General features: G+C 36.3%; 2 protein-coding genes across 8 annotated transcripts; both read right to left on the bottom strand.

The window, feature by feature from the left end:
- Positions 1-907: 907 nt before the first annotated feature.
- Positions 908-7,479, bottom strand: LOC140790807 (probable diphthine methyl ester synthase). Of its 7 annotated transcripts, none has more exons than XM_073141085.1 (9): positions 7,338-7,476; positions 6,874-7,048; positions 6,649-6,773; positions 6,111-6,340; positions 5,128-5,167; positions 4,828-4,919; positions 3,135-3,381; positions 1,489-1,545; positions 908-1,276 (listed from the first exon to the last, which is right to left on the bottom strand). In XM_073141085.1, the coding sequence occupies exons 2-7, from the start codon at positions 7,021-7,023 to the stop codon at positions 3,197-3,199; spliced, it is 822 nt and encodes a 273-aa protein (XP_072997186.1). In that variant the 5' UTR covers positions 7,024-7,048; positions 7,338-7,476; the 3' UTR covers positions 908-1,276; positions 1,489-1,545; positions 3,135-3,196. The 7 variants fall into 7 exon arrangements, with proteins under 7 accessions (XP_072997186.1, XP_072997185.1, XP_072997181.1 ...); XM_073141084.1 differs by having other exon boundaries at positions 6,874-7,083; positions 7,338-7,474; XM_073141080.1 differs by having other exon boundaries at positions 4,828-4,934; positions 7,338-7,474.
- A 709-nt stretch (positions 7,480-8,188) lies between these two features.
- LOC140790168 (uncharacterized protein At5g02240) lies at positions 8,189-15,765 on the bottom strand. Its single transcript, XM_073140122.1, has 9 exons — positions 15,387-15,765; positions 14,126-14,238; positions 13,977-14,030; positions 13,792-13,876; positions 13,221-13,326; positions 11,331-11,417; positions 11,104-11,201; positions 9,486-9,595; positions 8,189-8,451 (listed from the first exon to the last, which is right to left on the bottom strand). The coding sequence occupies exons 1-9, from the start codon at positions 15,667-15,669 to the stop codon at positions 8,386-8,388; spliced, it is 1,002 nt and encodes a 333-aa protein (XP_072996223.1). The 5' UTR covers positions 15,670-15,765; the 3' UTR covers positions 8,189-8,385.
- Between the last annotated feature and the right edge of the window lie 2,100 nt (positions 15,766-17,865).

Below are 17,865 nucleotides of genomic sequence, written 5' to 3'. Positions count from 1 at the left end.
TTTGAGTCAACTATGATCATATCTTCATTCCCAAGTTTCGTGTTCCTGTGATACTATCAGGTTGATGCAGCACTGCAGAGACAGATGAATGGATCTCCAATGGTTGGCCACTACCTGGGCCTCTCTGACTGGTATAGTGGAATTAAGCTCCGACTCGAGACTCGGCTGGAATTTGCCTTGTGAATAGAATAAGTTGTTTGAATTTATCTTGTGGCCTAAGCAGGCTCCACTTACGATTGATATAAATGGGATTTATGAGCAACATATATTAAGCTACCTGAAAAGTGAAAATTCCAACTTTTTATTGGTTCAATGCTCCAGTGGATATGCGCATAGCTTGCATATTTTTTCTTAGACTTCACCTTTTATTTTATTCCTAAGTGCAAATCGGTTCCATGTTCTTTTTTTTTTTTTTTTTTTTTTTTTTTTTTTTTGGGTTTTTTGAGATAAGTCACAAGTTTATTTGTGCTGTTGAGATTCAAAATCAGAAATTCTGATACAATATGCTTTTGTCTAAAAATTAATGTAAACATTCAGGAAAGTCTGACCAGAGGAGGATGAGTCGAGAAAATCCACGAATTACTAAGAATGGTGGACTTATCATCCCCAATAGAAATCGATGGACCATCCTTAACCACTCCAAGAGAAGAGTGCAGATATTTAAACATGTAGAATTGCCTAGCTGCGGCCTGCAACCGCCATACTTAGAGGTTATGAGCTAAGCCCAAGGTTTAACTGCACAGTTTAAAAGGTCAAACGAAGTATATCCAACAGGTTTCCTCCCCTCATTCAGTTTCATTAAAATAAAGAAGAGCTGTATTCAACTTTCTACAGAAAATTAGAAAAATAATATGTTCAAATTCATGTGGATGTATTTCAAGAGATTATACACTCAACAACTTAACTATGCTGAAACATCACGAGGTGTGAAGATTTAAATTTTGCAATCATGTCACTGAGTTGTACATAAACACATAGCTACCTGTTAATCTGGTGTCAATTTCAACAAAGTAAAATTTCAAATCACCCTCTTTGGTGTGAAAGAGGGAGCAATCAAGTCCCTAATTCTACATGAATAAATAACTGGACACTGTGGTGTTGAACCAATTTTTGATCCACGGAAAAAGAATTTCACATCACCCTTCTTCTTGCACCCAAACAAGGATACGTTTTTTTTTCTTCTTCACCTCCTCTGTATCTAGGGGGATACAGATAACATTTCAGTTTGGAGGATATCGATCATATTACAACAAAAGAACATTTCTTCCAATGATGGCTGCAAATAAGAAAAAAAAAGCAAGACGTTAGTATGTCTTAGTAGTGGAAGAAAAAGGAAATGTTTGATTTGCATGTCAAATTGTTAATGATATTTACATCAACAATGGCCATGACACAGGCATGGACTGTGCCAACCGGCCGACACGGCATGTGCCGCGGCACTTGCCGGCCGTGCCGTAAGAGGAGAGAAAAAGAAAAAGAGATACCCACCTTTGCCTTCGCCTCCTCTGCCGTTGCCGATCGCCGTCGCCCGAGCGCTTCGGGTGCCTTAGCCAGAGAGAGAGAGAGAGAGAGAGAGAGAGAGAGATAAGTTATTGGTTAAAACTTAAAATGCGCTCGGGCGACGACAATCGGCAATGGGTAGCTCGACGACGAGGTCGACGGCGAGCGGCGGAACTATTAGGAGGGGTGTTGTGCGGCACCCCTCGTGCCATATGCTAGTACGCCGCCGGCACACCCTGTGTCGGTCGGCACGGTCATCCATGATTTACATATTACTTAATTTCTTTAAACCATTTCAAATTCTATAATGCCTTCTTAGATATAATTCATTCACACTTTAATCATGCAATTCGCTGATCCCGTCCATTTCTACGCAATCTATCCTAAAATAGCAGGAGTGACTGCTAGATTGTAGCCCCAACAACTAAACTCGTGTTTTTGAGAGAGAATGATTGGTGGCAGCTTATTCAACTAAATCTCCCAGTTCACTTGGCCTTGAGTTCTTGAATCAAAACACCGACATATTCTAAAGTCTAAACTAATCATTTGCTTGCACATAAAGTTTGTGCTGATACTGTTGGTCAAAGAACAGACTACACTACACTACTCAGAAACAAATTTACGAGGTTTAACAATGCCCAACAAAGAGCACATAGTACACTAGAGACTAGTATGGAGTAATTTCACTCTGAATAGGTGTTTGAGAGTAAAGGAATGGAAAAATACCATATTAGGACCTGATTTTGTAGAGAATTTTGCACTAAATTAAATCTACAATCATATACTAAAAGATTAAAAGCTCGGCGGTAGTAATAGGTTGCTGGGCCATTTGGTCATAGCATAATAGTTCGAGGTAGAAAACTGCTATATAATCACTTAGACCATCTTAGAGAAATTAAGACCACTATGAGACCAGTGATTATCTAAAGATAAAGGGTAGCTAAAAGATAGGTTCATAGTACGAGGCTTAGGAGCATAACAAAGATGAAGCTGCTAAGATGGAAAACTTATGTCACTATAAACAACAAAAGGTTGAATCTAGAAAGTTAAGGTAGCAGGAAATGAATGAGCTAAAATCACTTGAGATGGTTTGGAAATGCCCCATGAATACTACTTATAACATGGGCATAAGCAGGAATTCTAATCAATAGCTGAAAGTGCAAAAGGCAAGAACAAGCACCAAAGACTAGTTGCATGCAGCATGCCATGGAAAAAAAAATCTCTTGAATCTCGCACGCACAAGGACCTCACTGTGAAGCTAACTGATTGTGATGTAAGGATCTTCCTGAACTGCTATTGTTGTAGCTGTTGTTGTTACTTATATGATCTATCATTATAGAGCCAATGTATTTCCTAGTCATGCTTCAATTTTTGTTGCTATAATAATACATACAGATCATTTTCTCATGCAAAAAGTTCTCATTAGCAAAGGTTGTCAAGAGAAACAACATAATGGTGCATGTGGAGCTCTCTCTGGTGCCGAATAACTGCCATGAAAAGCTTAACAGATAAAACAAAACAAAAGGTCAATGTCCATAATTTTTGAAAGAAATAAATGACTTGCAGGAATAAAGAAAATGTAAAAACATAGGAAACATGGCATCTGTCAAAAGTTATTATTAAAAAAAACAGACCTTAATTTTGCAAGGCAGCTGTTAATCAGCACAAGTGCTAGAGATTAGTCTTTTCCACTTGATTACTTAATTAGGTAAAATTGCATCATCTCTTCTTCCACAGGATGAAGTTCTCCTACTATAATGAGGCAATGAAGAGGTGCACCAAAATCAACATCAAGCAATTTCTTCATTGAACCAGCAACAAGCATCTGATCTTGACTTCCAAGGCGAGCTATTCCTACACATATTGAATCTGCATTGTACACTGGTAGACAACCAAAAAGAAGAAACATAAGTATTCTACTATATTTTCTTTCATTTCTTGAACAAAACTTAGTAAGAACATAGTAATTACTATGAAGTCTTCGATGAAGCAAGAGAAAACATTAAGTGCTACATCCAAATGGTCTTAGGTTGTGGTAAGCAGGCCAGCAAAATAATTTCTTTCATTACAAGCTATAGATTGAACAAAGTAAATTTTGAGAGAAGGGGGAAATCCCCAACTACAATTACCAATTCCAGAAATTACCACGATGCACTACGTTGGGCTTGCATTTATAGACATAAGCGACTTTCCTTGAGATATGTGTTGTAATTTTTTATTCACAACGATTAGACATAAGTGCATTATGGGACAACTACAATAATTCCTTCCCCCTCTATATGCAAGACTTGCAAGTTCTGGTGTCATAGATCAAGTTACATCTTCAAAGTCTCTAAACATAACTAATGAAACAGACGAGCATCTTTTTTCATACTTTGAGAAACTTCAAAAGTTCAAAATTAAAAAGAATTAATAATTTTAAATATGCTTTTGTCATCTTAACCTTGAAAATCAACCGATATTAGTCACTCATGACATAGATGCATGTATCATGAAGCTATATTACAAATCCTCTTGATTTTCATGGCACAAATCAAGTTTCTTGTTGCTTTATTAAGATAATTAATATCTGATCTATGCTCGCCTAATTGTCTTCAATATCCCAGAGCATTTCATTGGTTACTATGCCGTTTCTCATGGAAATACTCTAGATCTAAACTGTAAAAAGGGATCCATATAACCCACGTAATTAGCAAATGACACTTCATCTTTGCATGAACCCCATGCATTGCGACAGTATATTTTTACACTTTATCTTTGTTGTATCACATTAAACGTTTATTCAAATGGTTAATTTGTTGTGCTATCAATTCAGTTGATGGAGCACCACTGAGCTGGCCCTGTACCTATTTTAAGTTTTTTCCCTAATTGTTTCAGTTTCTTTTTCCAAACTGAAATTTTTCTCTACTTAAAGGTGCTGGTTTCTATCTTGGACTGTGTTGTACATCCAACTTCCATGTGATACAATGTGTATATGTAAGCTAGCAACAGATGAAGCTACTCTTACCTATAAATATATACACTCGTGGAATCATGCTTTATTTCATGCTCTCAGATAATTTTGAAATTGAATGATCAGTTTTATTGTAACCATTTAAGAGATATGATAGTTGAAACAAAGATGAATTATTTCTATATTTTTATGGGTTTAACTTAATAAAAATACTGTGGACTCATGCTTTGAAGTATCAGTTGATACCGGATAATGTGATCTGAAACAATGGCCGAAACCAGAAAGGTTTCTATAGAAGCTGCGTTCCAAAGTAAATGCAATTTATGGTAATAAGCTCATAGGCTTTATAAAGTTGAGTCAAGTAAAAAAAATACCTGATTCTCCATGCATTTCCTGCACTTCCAAGAGCTGGTTTATAGCAGTGTTTATTGTCATGAATCTTGGTGGTTCATAAACTTTCTTTCCTCTGTAAATACAAGAACTAAATTGGTATTGAGAGGACAGTTGTACTTCAACAACACAAACATATATCTAACTGCATACTGTTTCATGGACGGGCATGCACATGTAGTACTTTATGGCACATTTAAAGATTAGAAGAAAACCTATTCCAAAAGTGTAGTTCCACACAGCCAAGGAAACTCTAAACTAAACCTTGAGGATTTGAGGGTTACCTGCACAACGATTCAAATGACGGTTCCTTTACCCGTATATCTGCAATTTAAAAAAGAATAAGACATAAGATCATCATGTAAAATCTTGATGTGTGTAACTTCAGCACAAGCAGACCTCGACATGACAAGATAAGCATTGTGAGAATTTGGTATTTCTGACATTCAGCACTGCTCAGATCTTCCAGCTAGGTTTAAAAAAGGAAAAGTTGATGTCTACTTTTTCACATAGATGTGCACTATTTCTTGAGTACATAAACATTTTAGTTTCTGTTTTAGATAATTGATAAGCGCATCCTAGTTCACGAGGCTCCTATCAACGCAAAGTCTTGGGAAGGAAAATGATATCAGTCTTACCCCTGTTAGGCAAGAGGCTGGTTCCTTGATCCAGACACCAACAAACCCTAACCATCAAACTGAGTGACTTACTTGATGAACCAATGTTCATGAATTTAATTTAATAAGAGAATAAAGAACTTTAGCATCTCCATTAATCATCAAATATAGCTGAAGTGAGCAACTCAAATAAAATTCTAGAGAAATATCTTTTGAAGGATAAAATATATTGACAAAGTTCTTTTCCACAAAGAATGATGAAATTTCAAGTGTGCTTTTTCTATATTCTACTACTTTCTCATAAATTACATATCAGATTAATATTTAGATCAACGGTAAATCAGAGTTCTCTTCTTTGCAGCTTCTACTCCTATCTTGCATAACAAGTTGATGGATCAGTCCTCAACCTTAGCTCGGGTTACATTGACAGTATATAAAGCATAGAAGTTCTTTGACCAAGTTAAGTACTTTCCAGAGTTCTGTTCATCAACAACTCATACTAGAACCAAAATCAACATGCAATGTCACATTCAAAGTAACCAAGCCACTACATGACTAATTGTGCTCATTTTCTCAAATTACTATGACTTCATGCTTCACATATTAAAGGCTTCTGAGTATAATTTAAGAATAAGGAAAGCTTTACACACCTAGTAGGCAAAGAGTGTGCAGTCCAAGTTGTCGATTATTTTGAATCTTCTCATAAAAACTGTCTGGTCTCCAAGTCTCGGTAAAGAAAGGTATAGAAACTGTCTCACCATAACGGTAGAGTTGCAATCCACAAACTCCAATTGCATTCATAACTGATGCATTGTGTATCACCTTGACTTCCAGCCCCAATTTCTTTGCACGGACAACCAAATCGGTATGTGTTGTTGCGCTGCATCCCATGTTAGGCAGTTGATTAAAAACACCAAAAAGATGATGAAATCATGGACAGTAAGATGATGAAACAAACACTACCTTATACTAGACAAGATAATAATTTCTTTGACTAGCTAAGAAGGTCAGATTGGGTCTCAAAATAGGCAGGAAAAGATGATGTAGAAAAGAAAATGCCTTTTTCCCAATTGACTATTTAATTTAGATTGAATTACCAAAAAGCAAAATCAAAACAATATCATCAAGAAAAATTCGCTATACTTTGAATCTATAATTCATATTACCACATAAAAGAAGCATCCATACCCAAAAGGATCCCCAACAACCAGGAAAGCCACATCAGATTCCAGAGCTTCTTGCAACATGACATCAGCTCGCTCCTCCACCATTTCTCGATCTGCCACCTCAATCTCTTTCCCGTAAAGCTTCTCCTGGTTCAATTAATCGGTATCCATCCCCATGTAAGCATTTCGACTAACATCTAATGGGAAAAAGCGAGAAAGAATAGAAACCCATTGGAGTTGTACGTACCAACTTGGAGAGGCCATCGGAGGCAAGGCCAAAGGAGAGGAGAGAAGTGTAAGCCTCGACGTACACTTTGTGGCAACTTCGAACAGCATCAAGCCCTCGGAGAGTGATGTCTCTCTCATCTCCTAGACCTAAACCAACGATGTAGAGCATTGTAGGTGAAGTGTTTGGAGTTGGCCTGACAGAGACAAAGTGGACGAGTAGCTTGAATCCCTACATTATATGGTTATATCTGATTTGAAAACCAAGAACGCATAGTAACCAGGAAAAAAAAACAGAATAGAACAAGTAATTCGTCATTGCACCCGCACCAATTACCAAACTTTGAGCTTGCTTATTAAGAAATAATAAAGAACTGAGCTTTCTAATCACATTTACTACAAGTTAAATGTAGTTCTCGCAAATTAACCACTAAACCGAAAGAACCAACTAAGGTATTAGCAAACCAAGGTGCAGAAAAATCTCACCTTTCTTCGGAAATCGACGGAGTGGATCTCCGCCTAGTAAGAGGAAACTAGAATCTCCTTAAAGGAGGTTTGAGCGAGAGGGAGGCGGCGACGGAGGCGTGGGGCGACGGGCAACGGAGGCAGCGTGCGATGGAGGTGGGGAAATGAGAGTCCGATGGAGAGGTGGTTATATATGAGTTAGGGTTCAATTGGGCTAGTGGGTCGGGTCGGGTCGGGTCGGGTAGGATAGGATTGGCTAATTAGAATTAGTTGTATTTGCGGGTAAATAGATATCAGATAATCTGAATCCAGATCCGGCCGATTTATATTTAACGGTACCCAAATCCAAATCTGGAAAAATTCTCAAAATGTTTGTCCCCGAATCTGAATTCGGATTTCGGACAGATCTGGACGTAGAATCGAGTTGGGTCGGAGAAAGCCAATAGGGTTGGATTGTCCGTTGACCAGTTCTCGAGAGATTTATAGGATTGTCAGGAGTATTGGGCTTCAATTTGGGTCTGAATCCGTACTCGATATTTGAGTATTTGACCCAACTACATTAAAATTTTATATTAAACTAAACTGTTGAATTGATCGTTGTTTTTAATGTGTTTACTACCCCACAGTAACATAAGGATTTTAACTAAGCCACAATTATAAATAAAACGTTAATAACCACTGAGCGATAGAAGGATGAGGAGAGGCAATTGCTGACTCTAACTGAGTAATAATCTAACATCGAACTATTAATAATCCAGCACTAAACTTCATGTTCACTTCTAAAGAGGAAGTAACTGTTGATGCATGAGTTAAACCGTGGCTTTTGATGAGGTTGATTCAATTTCCCTGCTCACAATAATATCTGCCAAAAATGAATAAGAATGCAAATTATAAATGAACCTTGGAGACGATCTGTATAATTTAGATACAAATGTTACATCCCAAACAATGGATTTACAAAGAATTTTACGGCATTAAAATTTTTACAGAGAGGATGACCTTGCTATGGACAAGATTAAGATCATGGTATATTTTTAGTACTCTTCCTGATAAGCTGCGCATTGCCCAACTAATTTATTTGAGCAGCTTGGAAAAGTTCCCTCCATTTCTCAGGATCACTTCCAGGTCCTTCTCCCTGCAGTAGTCCATTTCAGTTATACAGAGAGGTCAAACTGTTCAACTTATAAAATAGAATCACGAAGAAAAAAAAATTCCAATTTCTTCACTTATTTCATCTACAGTGGATGTCAAAATGTTAATCTTAACTAACCATCACAGTCAAAAAAATATGAATGCATTCAGTTACTAGAAATATTAGCCGTTGCTTGCTTTAAGTTCAGAGGGTCGTCCGGAACTTCTAGCTAAGTTCAGTAATCAAGCATCTTTTTATTTATTTTTTATTTATAACCAAGTTCACTCCCATTAAATACAATAAAATTTTTAGTATAAATTTAAATTAATTTCAATTTTATTCTTGACATAATTTAAATCCATCACTTTTATCATTAAAGTCGAAGGGTATATTGGTCCATTAATTTTATACATTATTTATTTTCCTCCTTTTTCACTTTTTTACAATCATATCATGAGTAATAATTACGTTTTAACGTAGTTTATAACCAAACACCATATTTTCTTAGTCTCGTTTAAAATATCTAAATTAAGACTAAGAAATAGGGTCAACAAATTAAGTTCGGAGCTTTGCCTCGAACCAAACACAATATATTTTAGTAGCGTAGGTTTTGAGTTTAACTACTTTTTGCAAAATACATTTTCATCCTTCCCCATGGAGCCACTCACCATAGGTAATGGGAACATCCACGAAAATTACATAAATTTCTAAATTTAAATTCACCAATAACTAATACTGAAGCCCTCATAAGGAGAATATTTTAGGGAATTACAATATTCCACTTTGAATCTCAAGGTATATTTCTCCATTTGATTCCACTAAATTAACCCAGGGTGTTCTTGGGTGAATAAAAGGAAAAAAAATTAGGGAACAAAGCAGGTAGCCTGAATATGTGGTTCTAAATATAATTTTCCCTTTTGATTATCATGCACTTCGAGTTATTTGCTTTATTCTGAGGGTCAAAAGAGAATGATCATATTTTTTAACTTGAGAGAAAAAAGCTTCATAAAGACATTAATCAAGTGTAAGAAAACTACCTTAACAGAATTAATTTCATATATTTGTCCTTGAGTCTCTTCTATATCCAGAGCTTGTATGCAGGCTTCTGCCACCACTAGTCTGCTTACCTCTCCCACAAGTTTGTCTCCTAATAGGACAAGAAAATGTAACTATTAGGAAAAAAAAAGATATATATATATATATATATTAAATAGAAGCAAAATTAGCATAATAGCATCCAGCCATGATAATATATTACATGAAAACTTTACAAGTGTGTTGTGGAAATGATAGAAAAATAGACCTGGTTTGTATAAGAATATGAATATATAGGTATCTACCTCTTTATTTATTTAGTTTTGGATAAGAAGTAGACATTACTACTGACTACAAGTTAGAACTGCAGGATACCACAAATGAACATTGATTCCATTAAAAGCATGCCAATTTTGGAAAGTACTTGAGTGGTAATGTTGCATCATGCTAGGATTTAATCTGTAGGATCACTATACTGGATTGTTTTGCTAGTTCTCATACATCACTGTTAGCATCACAGGGAAATCGCCATATTTTGTAGGAAGGAAACTCACACTAGGTGCAACTGAGCTTAGATGAGAAAAACTATTGCTGCGGAGCATACAATTGGCAACCAAAACCAACTGGATCAACTTCAAAATCTGTCTTAGAACTCGGCAAAAGCAAGATCTTATATTTAGCAGTTCAGAACAGTTCATGCTATACTCATTTATAGCAAGAACCTACAGATGCCTTCCATATCAGAAGCAAAGCTCGAAGGAGCCCTATTATGCGGACCGAACCAAAAGCATTCAACGAAGTACTTCACTCATCCATGTTCTCAATAGTCTATCTTGTGCTTAATATAAGATCATATACTTCTTAGAATAACATTATTGCATATCTATTTATCATAAGAACCATTTTCTCGATTTCAATGGCCTTCAATGCCAAGTAATATAGAAAAGTTTGAGTTTATAAAAGGTTTGTCTCATATAAACTTGATGCTTTTGTAATTTGTTCTGTTTAAATTAGCATCTATGTCTTTGCTTCTATGGACATGTCAGCAGTGATCAATGTAGACTTAACCTATCTCTAATATCATGTCAATCTTTTTTTATTTCTTATTTTCCCTTTCCTGGTATTGATGAAATATTCTTCATTACAGGGAAAGAGGGGCAGGTCAGATGGATAAGCTGTAGGATCTTTTAGCACGCATGCACAATAAGATCCAAAATGTGTTAAGTGGGAATTATCCTCCTAAAGGATCTACCACATAACATCCATCTCAACCACAGTTAGTGTTTTCATATGGATGGTGAAAATTTAAAATTTAAGAAATCACATAAAAATGGCGATTACCAATCATTGATCCTATGTATGTCAAAGCTACAATATGTTCAGAGAAGTTTTATAGTGCTTTCTCACCATGAAAATTTCTGGAAGATGTGAATAAAATTCTAGATGAATGAAGGATGGTAAGAGTTTTTCATGTAGCACGAGTTTACAAGACATTCATATGACAGACAAATAACAGAACATGCAGAAAACTGGATGAATTTGTACATAATTGTAATTAAAAGAAACAAAATTCTTAATATGTTTGAGATCTCCATCTGGGAAGAACAATCAAAACGATACCTTGACTTATGACAACTGCTCTTCGTTCTCCAGCAGTTGCTTTAAGTAGTGTATTGAGATCATATGAAGTGTAGGGCCCATCAGTCAATCTTCCCGGCCTGACAAACAGAGATAACCATCTTAACTAAGAAAGACAAATTTGAGGGTAGTATGGCACTGTCAATTAGAAACGCCTATTTTGAGTAGATATGGAAGCAAGATTTATGTTGAGATAAAGTATAGTGCACCTAATAATGGTGAAGGGAATGCCTGAGTTGCGAACAAAATCCTCCCCCATCTTCTTAAATTTAAGAACACCAAAGAGGTTCATAACACTACAAATGATAAGCCAAAGTCAAAAGCTCTTAGGAAGACTTCATCTATAAACCAAAAAGCAAACAAGCATATTAGAGAGGATGGACATATGATACACTTGATGCTTTTACACATATAGTAGGACAAAGGTGATGCATACCTTTACAGAATTACATAATCTATACATAATATCCTCCAAAAAAGGACATTAAGTACCGGTTTAAAATCATTACACTGATGACATGTATTAATGATAGGTTACTTAGTATGCCAAAATGAAAGTTTCGTACATAAAAGCTATAATTCCTTATATTAATTCACCAACTATTCTAAAAGCTTAATTTACTTCTAATATGGGACTCAACTTAATTGGGTAGATATTTTTTATATTTAATTGATAAGGTAAGCCTATTAGGATTTGAGTTAGAAGGTGATACCACATTTTTACTCACTAAATACTCTAAAAGTATAAGCAGTAAGAGAACAGTGTTTTTTTTATCTTTTAGATTCTAACACCTTATAATAATATATATTTACTTGGTAGTTCTAGAAGTCCTAAAAACTACAACATATTATTATTTCTCAAAGGTACAACATACTAGTAATCTAGAAAAATCAACAATTCTTTACTAATAAGAAATCATTTCATGCCCAATTGCTTAGAAAGAATCCATTAAATTTTTTTTCAACGCTTCTATTTTGATTAGAAAGACTTATATTTATCTTTTTGATGCCATCACTTCATATGATAGTTTAGGCATACTTAATGTGTCCTGAGCGGTGGGGGAGTTAAAGTTCTGCACATAGTCGCTCTAGTTATGGAAGTGGGGCTGAATAATCTTGCACCTCCCCAAAACATGCATTGTGGGAACCTCATGCTCGGACGCTCCTTTTCTGGTATCAAAGATTGAAGTCTAGGAAAACCATAGTTCAAATTATGGTTTCGGTCTCTTGAGAAAAAAAAGAAACTTTTTGAGTTCCCATAGGTTTTGTCTGCATTTCTCTAGTATTGATGGATATGGTTTTGGTCTTATTAAATATATTAAAAAACAAAATATTTGTATACAACACAAGATAGGTACTAATATAGATAAACTAGCACAAAAAAAGGAAGGAAAGACTCATATGACATGATGAAAATGGTCACTGTCACTTGCAGAGATAAGAAGAGCAGATTTGAGCGTAAGACATAGATATAAACAAATGCTTTGCAGTATTGAATAATTTTGCCTTGATTACTACAGTGCCATAGTAAATCATACTCTAGCCTCTCAAAGGGAAATTTGCCCACAGGAACGGAAAGGAGCAAAGTGAAAGATATCATATTCAAGCCAAATCCCATGAAAACCTGTGTGCATTTATTCTCTCTTAGATTTTCAATGCATTACATTAGGCTTAATAGCTTGTCAGAAGAAGTTCTATTGGGTTGGTACAGTTGGATTAGGGCAGAATCTAGTCACCAATATGAACTGTACTTAAAAGAGTTGTCATTGAGACCATTTTGGACAACACTCAGTTCTAGCTCATTGTTTACCCCTGAAACCAGTCTAATTGCTAGTTTTGAGAGCGATTTCCACTAAGATGCAACCGAAACCAATATCTTTTGAGCTAAAAATATTGCTTTCAGTAGAAACAACAAACATATTTTATGAGGAAAAACTGATTAGCATGAACTATTTAAACATTCTCAATACTCCACTTATAAAGTCATTGATTAAAAGCTGCTTTGACTGCAAATAATTATTCATAAAGAATTCAAATTTAGAATCCTAAATATCATAACTTCTTCAATACTCTGAATTCTGAAAAAATAGGTAACAAACCTCCATGGTAATTCATTATATTTTGTGACACCAACAGATGAGACGAGAATAAATCTGCTCAATGTTGAAGGAATTGCTGCTACAAGATTCCGGATGCCCTCCCAATCTTCAAAAAAAGAATCATCCGTTAAGGTTAAATAAAGTTGTTTAAACAACTCTCAAGTAAAAATATTGTTAATAATTGAAATATTCTGCAATTAATCTTAGAGCAAATTTCTTTGAAAGATAATCAACTGGTTAAATAAGAAGTCAAGAAAGGTTTGCAGTTTTTTCTGACATTTATGGAAAAGGAGAAGAATTTCATTAGCATTTACAAGGAGTATACCATAATATAGCTCGCTAACAAAATTGCCAGAAATTAAGCATAGGAACTGTATTTCCAAATTTCCAATAATTAAGCCTAAGAAACTGAAAAAAAATTTCTAGGCACAGTATTCTCTCCCCCTCCTTTTCTTTTCTTGTAAGTGTATTCTCGAATGCCACATAAACAAAATAATAGTAAAATACACCGAGAAAAAAAAATTAACCAGAAAAGAAAAATGATGTCCTAGGGCAAGAGCACTAGTCCTACCTACTCGTTCAGGGGTATTGTCTCCATCCCAGCGCTTTGAAGGAAATGCTGTAGTTCCAGTGCAGCAAATCACATGTGTGACTCCCTATGAAACAAGAGCCCTATAATCTGATTTCATACTCAATCATGTACAAAATTCTTATGTATTTAAGTTGGAAACTATTATAGGAATCAAGAAGAAAAACCTCAAAGGAAGCTGGATCCAAATCATTAGGATTCCTTGTATCTCCTTCACATATCTATCACAAACCAATACACCAGGAAGAAAAAAATTAAAAAGGAAAAGGCACAACTGGATAACTACAGAGATGTAATTTGGTTGATATGTGCATACCTCTAGAATGCTGTCATCTTGTTCACCAAACAGGTAAGATGCTTTTAAGGGATCTCTCAGCAGCAAGCGTGATTTAATGTTTCTGCTTAGCAATGATGCAACTACCAACTGCCCTGGAAAGAAGCGTTTCCACTTTTCATTACAATATGAATTCATTAGGCATGCTGAAAGTTCATCTGGTGAATGCAGCATATAACTTGGCAAAAAAACAAATAACACTCTATATATGTTTAGGAGAGAAGAAACTTCTTTTTTCCCCTTGATGGCATGTGTTAAGTCAGTTCAACATCAATTAGGAGGAAGGAAACTAAAACAATTATTTCCATCACAGAACCTGATGAAGTGAATATGGAACAACAAAATGAAGGGAAAAAATAAAATAAACTGATGCCTTTATCTGTAGTTGGTAATATATTAAGTGCTTTCATCGACTTTTGGATTTCTAAGGTGTGGATTTTGCCACTCTCTGTCATTAACTATCACTGTTATCTCCTTATCAGTCTTCTTGCCCTTCTGTTTTAGGTTTACTACTGGTGAAATGAAATGGTGGATCCACCACCCTTTACCTCAGAAGAAGAAAGCACAACCTAAGCTGCAAACATATCTAAAATCCATAAACATAAATAGTCATGTTGTATAGCTCATCCAGATTCCCTGTTTCAATTATTTGGTATCAGCATCAACAAGGTAAGCGAAACCCAAACACTTAGGAGTCACCACAATCCTAACCTAACTAGGAATAGATACTTGTACACATAATGGAATCTATCCACCCAAAAGCTTAAACCTATAAATTGTGAACCCATTTTTTAGCATCTAACCTTTATGTAGGGCTAAATATCACGGCTATTTCGCTTATCTTTTGACTCATTGACAGATAACTGGGAGGAAAGACTTCCCTGTCAAAGGAAGCAACAGTTTGAGTGACCGAATCCAACAACAAGAAAAGTGACTTCTATCAAATTGTCAATCCAATCCTGATTACTTACTTAAATCATCACTAGAACCAAAGTCCTATACCAAATGTTAATAAAGATATATTCGTGCGAGGATGAATAACATTTCATCAGTAATTGGTTTAAAAAATCAACTATTATAATACATCAAAATTCAAATTAATCGTCAAGAGTATATTGAATTAAAGCAGAACAGTTCATATTCAACAATTGCTAGTTCTACTTCTACATGATAAGAACATATGTAGGATAATATGATCAACAAGACAAGGAAAACAGAAGGAAAAGGGGATTAAATTGCGCACCAACGCCGCCGGTTCCTCCGACGACAAGAACCAGCTTGGAGGAGGATTCAGGAGATTTGGGCTTTTGGGTCTCGTCCAATTTCACAGACTGGGACTGCTCCTCCTGCACTGCATGAGTAACAAGTCTTCCATGGCTGTCATAGCTCCGAAATGAGGCAGTTTTGGGGAGCAGAGAGCTAGAAAGGGGATTGCGGTTGGATGGTGGAATTGAAAAGCCCTTCTGGGTTTTGTCAAGGGAGAGGGGGAGGTGATGAAACGAGCGAGAGAAGAGATTGAGAGCCATGGCAATGGGAGAGAGAAGAAAGGGAACGAGGAGATAACTAATCAGGATAAAAGAGAGAAGACGGAACTGGTGGTTGGTAGTTCAAATGCACCGAACATTGGACACTTTGTTTTCTCTCTTTTTTATAAATTTTTTAGGTGTACCGTGTACCACACTTTTTAAAAAAAAAATTGAAGAAAAGTGTATATATATATATATATGTGTGTGTGTGTGTGTGTATGTGTGTTTGTGTGTGTATGCAGATATATATTTTGAGTTGAAATTAAATAAGGTTTGCGTACCACACTTTTTTTTAAGAAATTGAACTGTATTAAGATAAGAGGGTACAAATAGAGGTGACCATTGGGTAGGTTGGGCCGGGCCAATCGAGCGAACTGGGCTAGACATTATGTTCGCTAGCTAGCTCGCTAGTAGATCAGGCCAAGCTGGGTTTGAGTCGGGCTAGAATAATCTAGCCTGTTACCGCTCATCAGCTCATGAGAGAAGGGGTTGGCTGAGCTGAGCTAGGCTAGGCTTAATCAATAGGTTGGGTTTAGGTTTGGAGATCGGACTGGGTATGGTATGGATGAGCAGTGGAGGTGGTATGGCTAATGCCGGACCTTAATGGATATATAATCCAAATGATACATAATTCAAATTTGAATCACCCCTAACTCACTAACAACAAGAACAATTGAGAAGAAAAGAAAAAAAAATTGGGACCTTGTTATGGACTTCAATCGTGGCAACATCGACCTGATGCTTGTTCCTTAGAGGCTAGCTAGGGATCACCATTGAGATCCTCGTCATTGCCATGGATTTCTCTAGTGAGTCAGTCAGTCCATCGAGAGAGTCTTAGGCTTTTGGGCTGGGCTTTCGGCTCCTGAGACAATCCGAATGGCAGCGACCCCTCCACGCCACGTAGCTTGCCAAAGATAGAAAGGAGGCCGCTACAAGGATCTCTCGATGGGGAGCCACATGAAGAGAAGGTGTTCCTCCACCGCGATAGTGGCAGCAAGAATGACTCCTTCGCCCTTCTCCTCTTGTGCTCTGTGACTGAGTGATTCGAGTGACTAAGTATGGGCTAGAGCTACAGAAGCCATAGAACCTAAGTCCCTGGTCTAAGTGACTAAGTAATGAGTATATATACTAAAATATTAGTGGTTCTAGATCATTAGATGGATTAAGATTGAAGGCTGCTATCTGAGTATATCTGATCAATAACTTAGGCTTTCGGGTGAGTTTTTGGACCAAGCTTTTAGGTCAGGCCGATGGGTGGGCTTCCAAGTTGGGTGAGCAAAGGGCTAGCTTGTGCCGCCTATTGACAGTTCGGGCTCAATCTAGGCCAAGCTTAGCCTGGTCTAAACGAGCTGGCATGAACGAGTTGGGCTGTTTGATCAACTCTAGGTATCTAGAGGAAATGGATCATTCAGTCCAAGATTAAAATTGTCGGCAGCTATCCTACTTTAATTTACTGCCCAATTAGCAACTCGATTATTCTCTCTAATTTCATGTACTCAAAACTCATTAAAACTTTTAGCCGACCTCGAGTTTCATCTGGATTGCCCATATATTAGTGAAGATGATCGACTCGGTTAGGGCAAGGTTCCTAAGCTATCAATTGGTACCATTTGGTCATCTTTGATTACAACCCCAACGCCATCTTGGTATGCCCTATTTGTGTCTGAGTTGATTTTAACCCAACCCTACTCTACCACTAGCCAACTTGTAGCCAAGAAGCATGTGCAAATAGAAAAGATAAGTGAAGCACTACTTCTCTAAGCTTCAAAAGAGATAAGCTAAAGGTATTATTAGAGGTGATTTGAGAACAATATGTAGAGGGCATAATTTTCTATTTCTCTTGGGATATTTTTGTCTTTTTCTATGAAAATATTTGTAAACTAGGGTTCATAATATTAAATGGGGAACTAGCTTTGTTTTTCCTTTATTTGCTAGGGTTTGGTAAGAGAGAAGAATAGATCGCAAAAGAGCCTATCATCTTAAGAGATCTTAGGTTGGGTTCTTATATAATAGAGAAGCTCATAGTATGCTTAAGGATTTGAGCATAGTCTCTTTGCTTGCTATTAAGGAGGAGTTGGTGGTATAGCTATATTACACTGATAAATCTCTTCTTATTTATTATCTTCAAAGAGGTAACCTATAATCAATCCTCAATGTAAATATTATTCATTATTATAATAGATTTTTCTTATTGTT

The sequence above is a fragment of the Typha latifolia genome, chromosome 6, assembly GCF_019914945.1.
Source record: "Typha latifolia isolate L0001 chromosome 6, TyphaL0001v2, whole genome shotgun sequence".
Classification (NCBI taxonomy): Eukaryota; Viridiplantae; Streptophyta; class Magnoliopsida; order Poales; family Typhaceae; genus Typha; species Typha latifolia.
The sequence above is the reverse complement of the archived record's forward strand: the minus strand, read 5'-3'. Positions and strand labels throughout refer to the sequence as shown.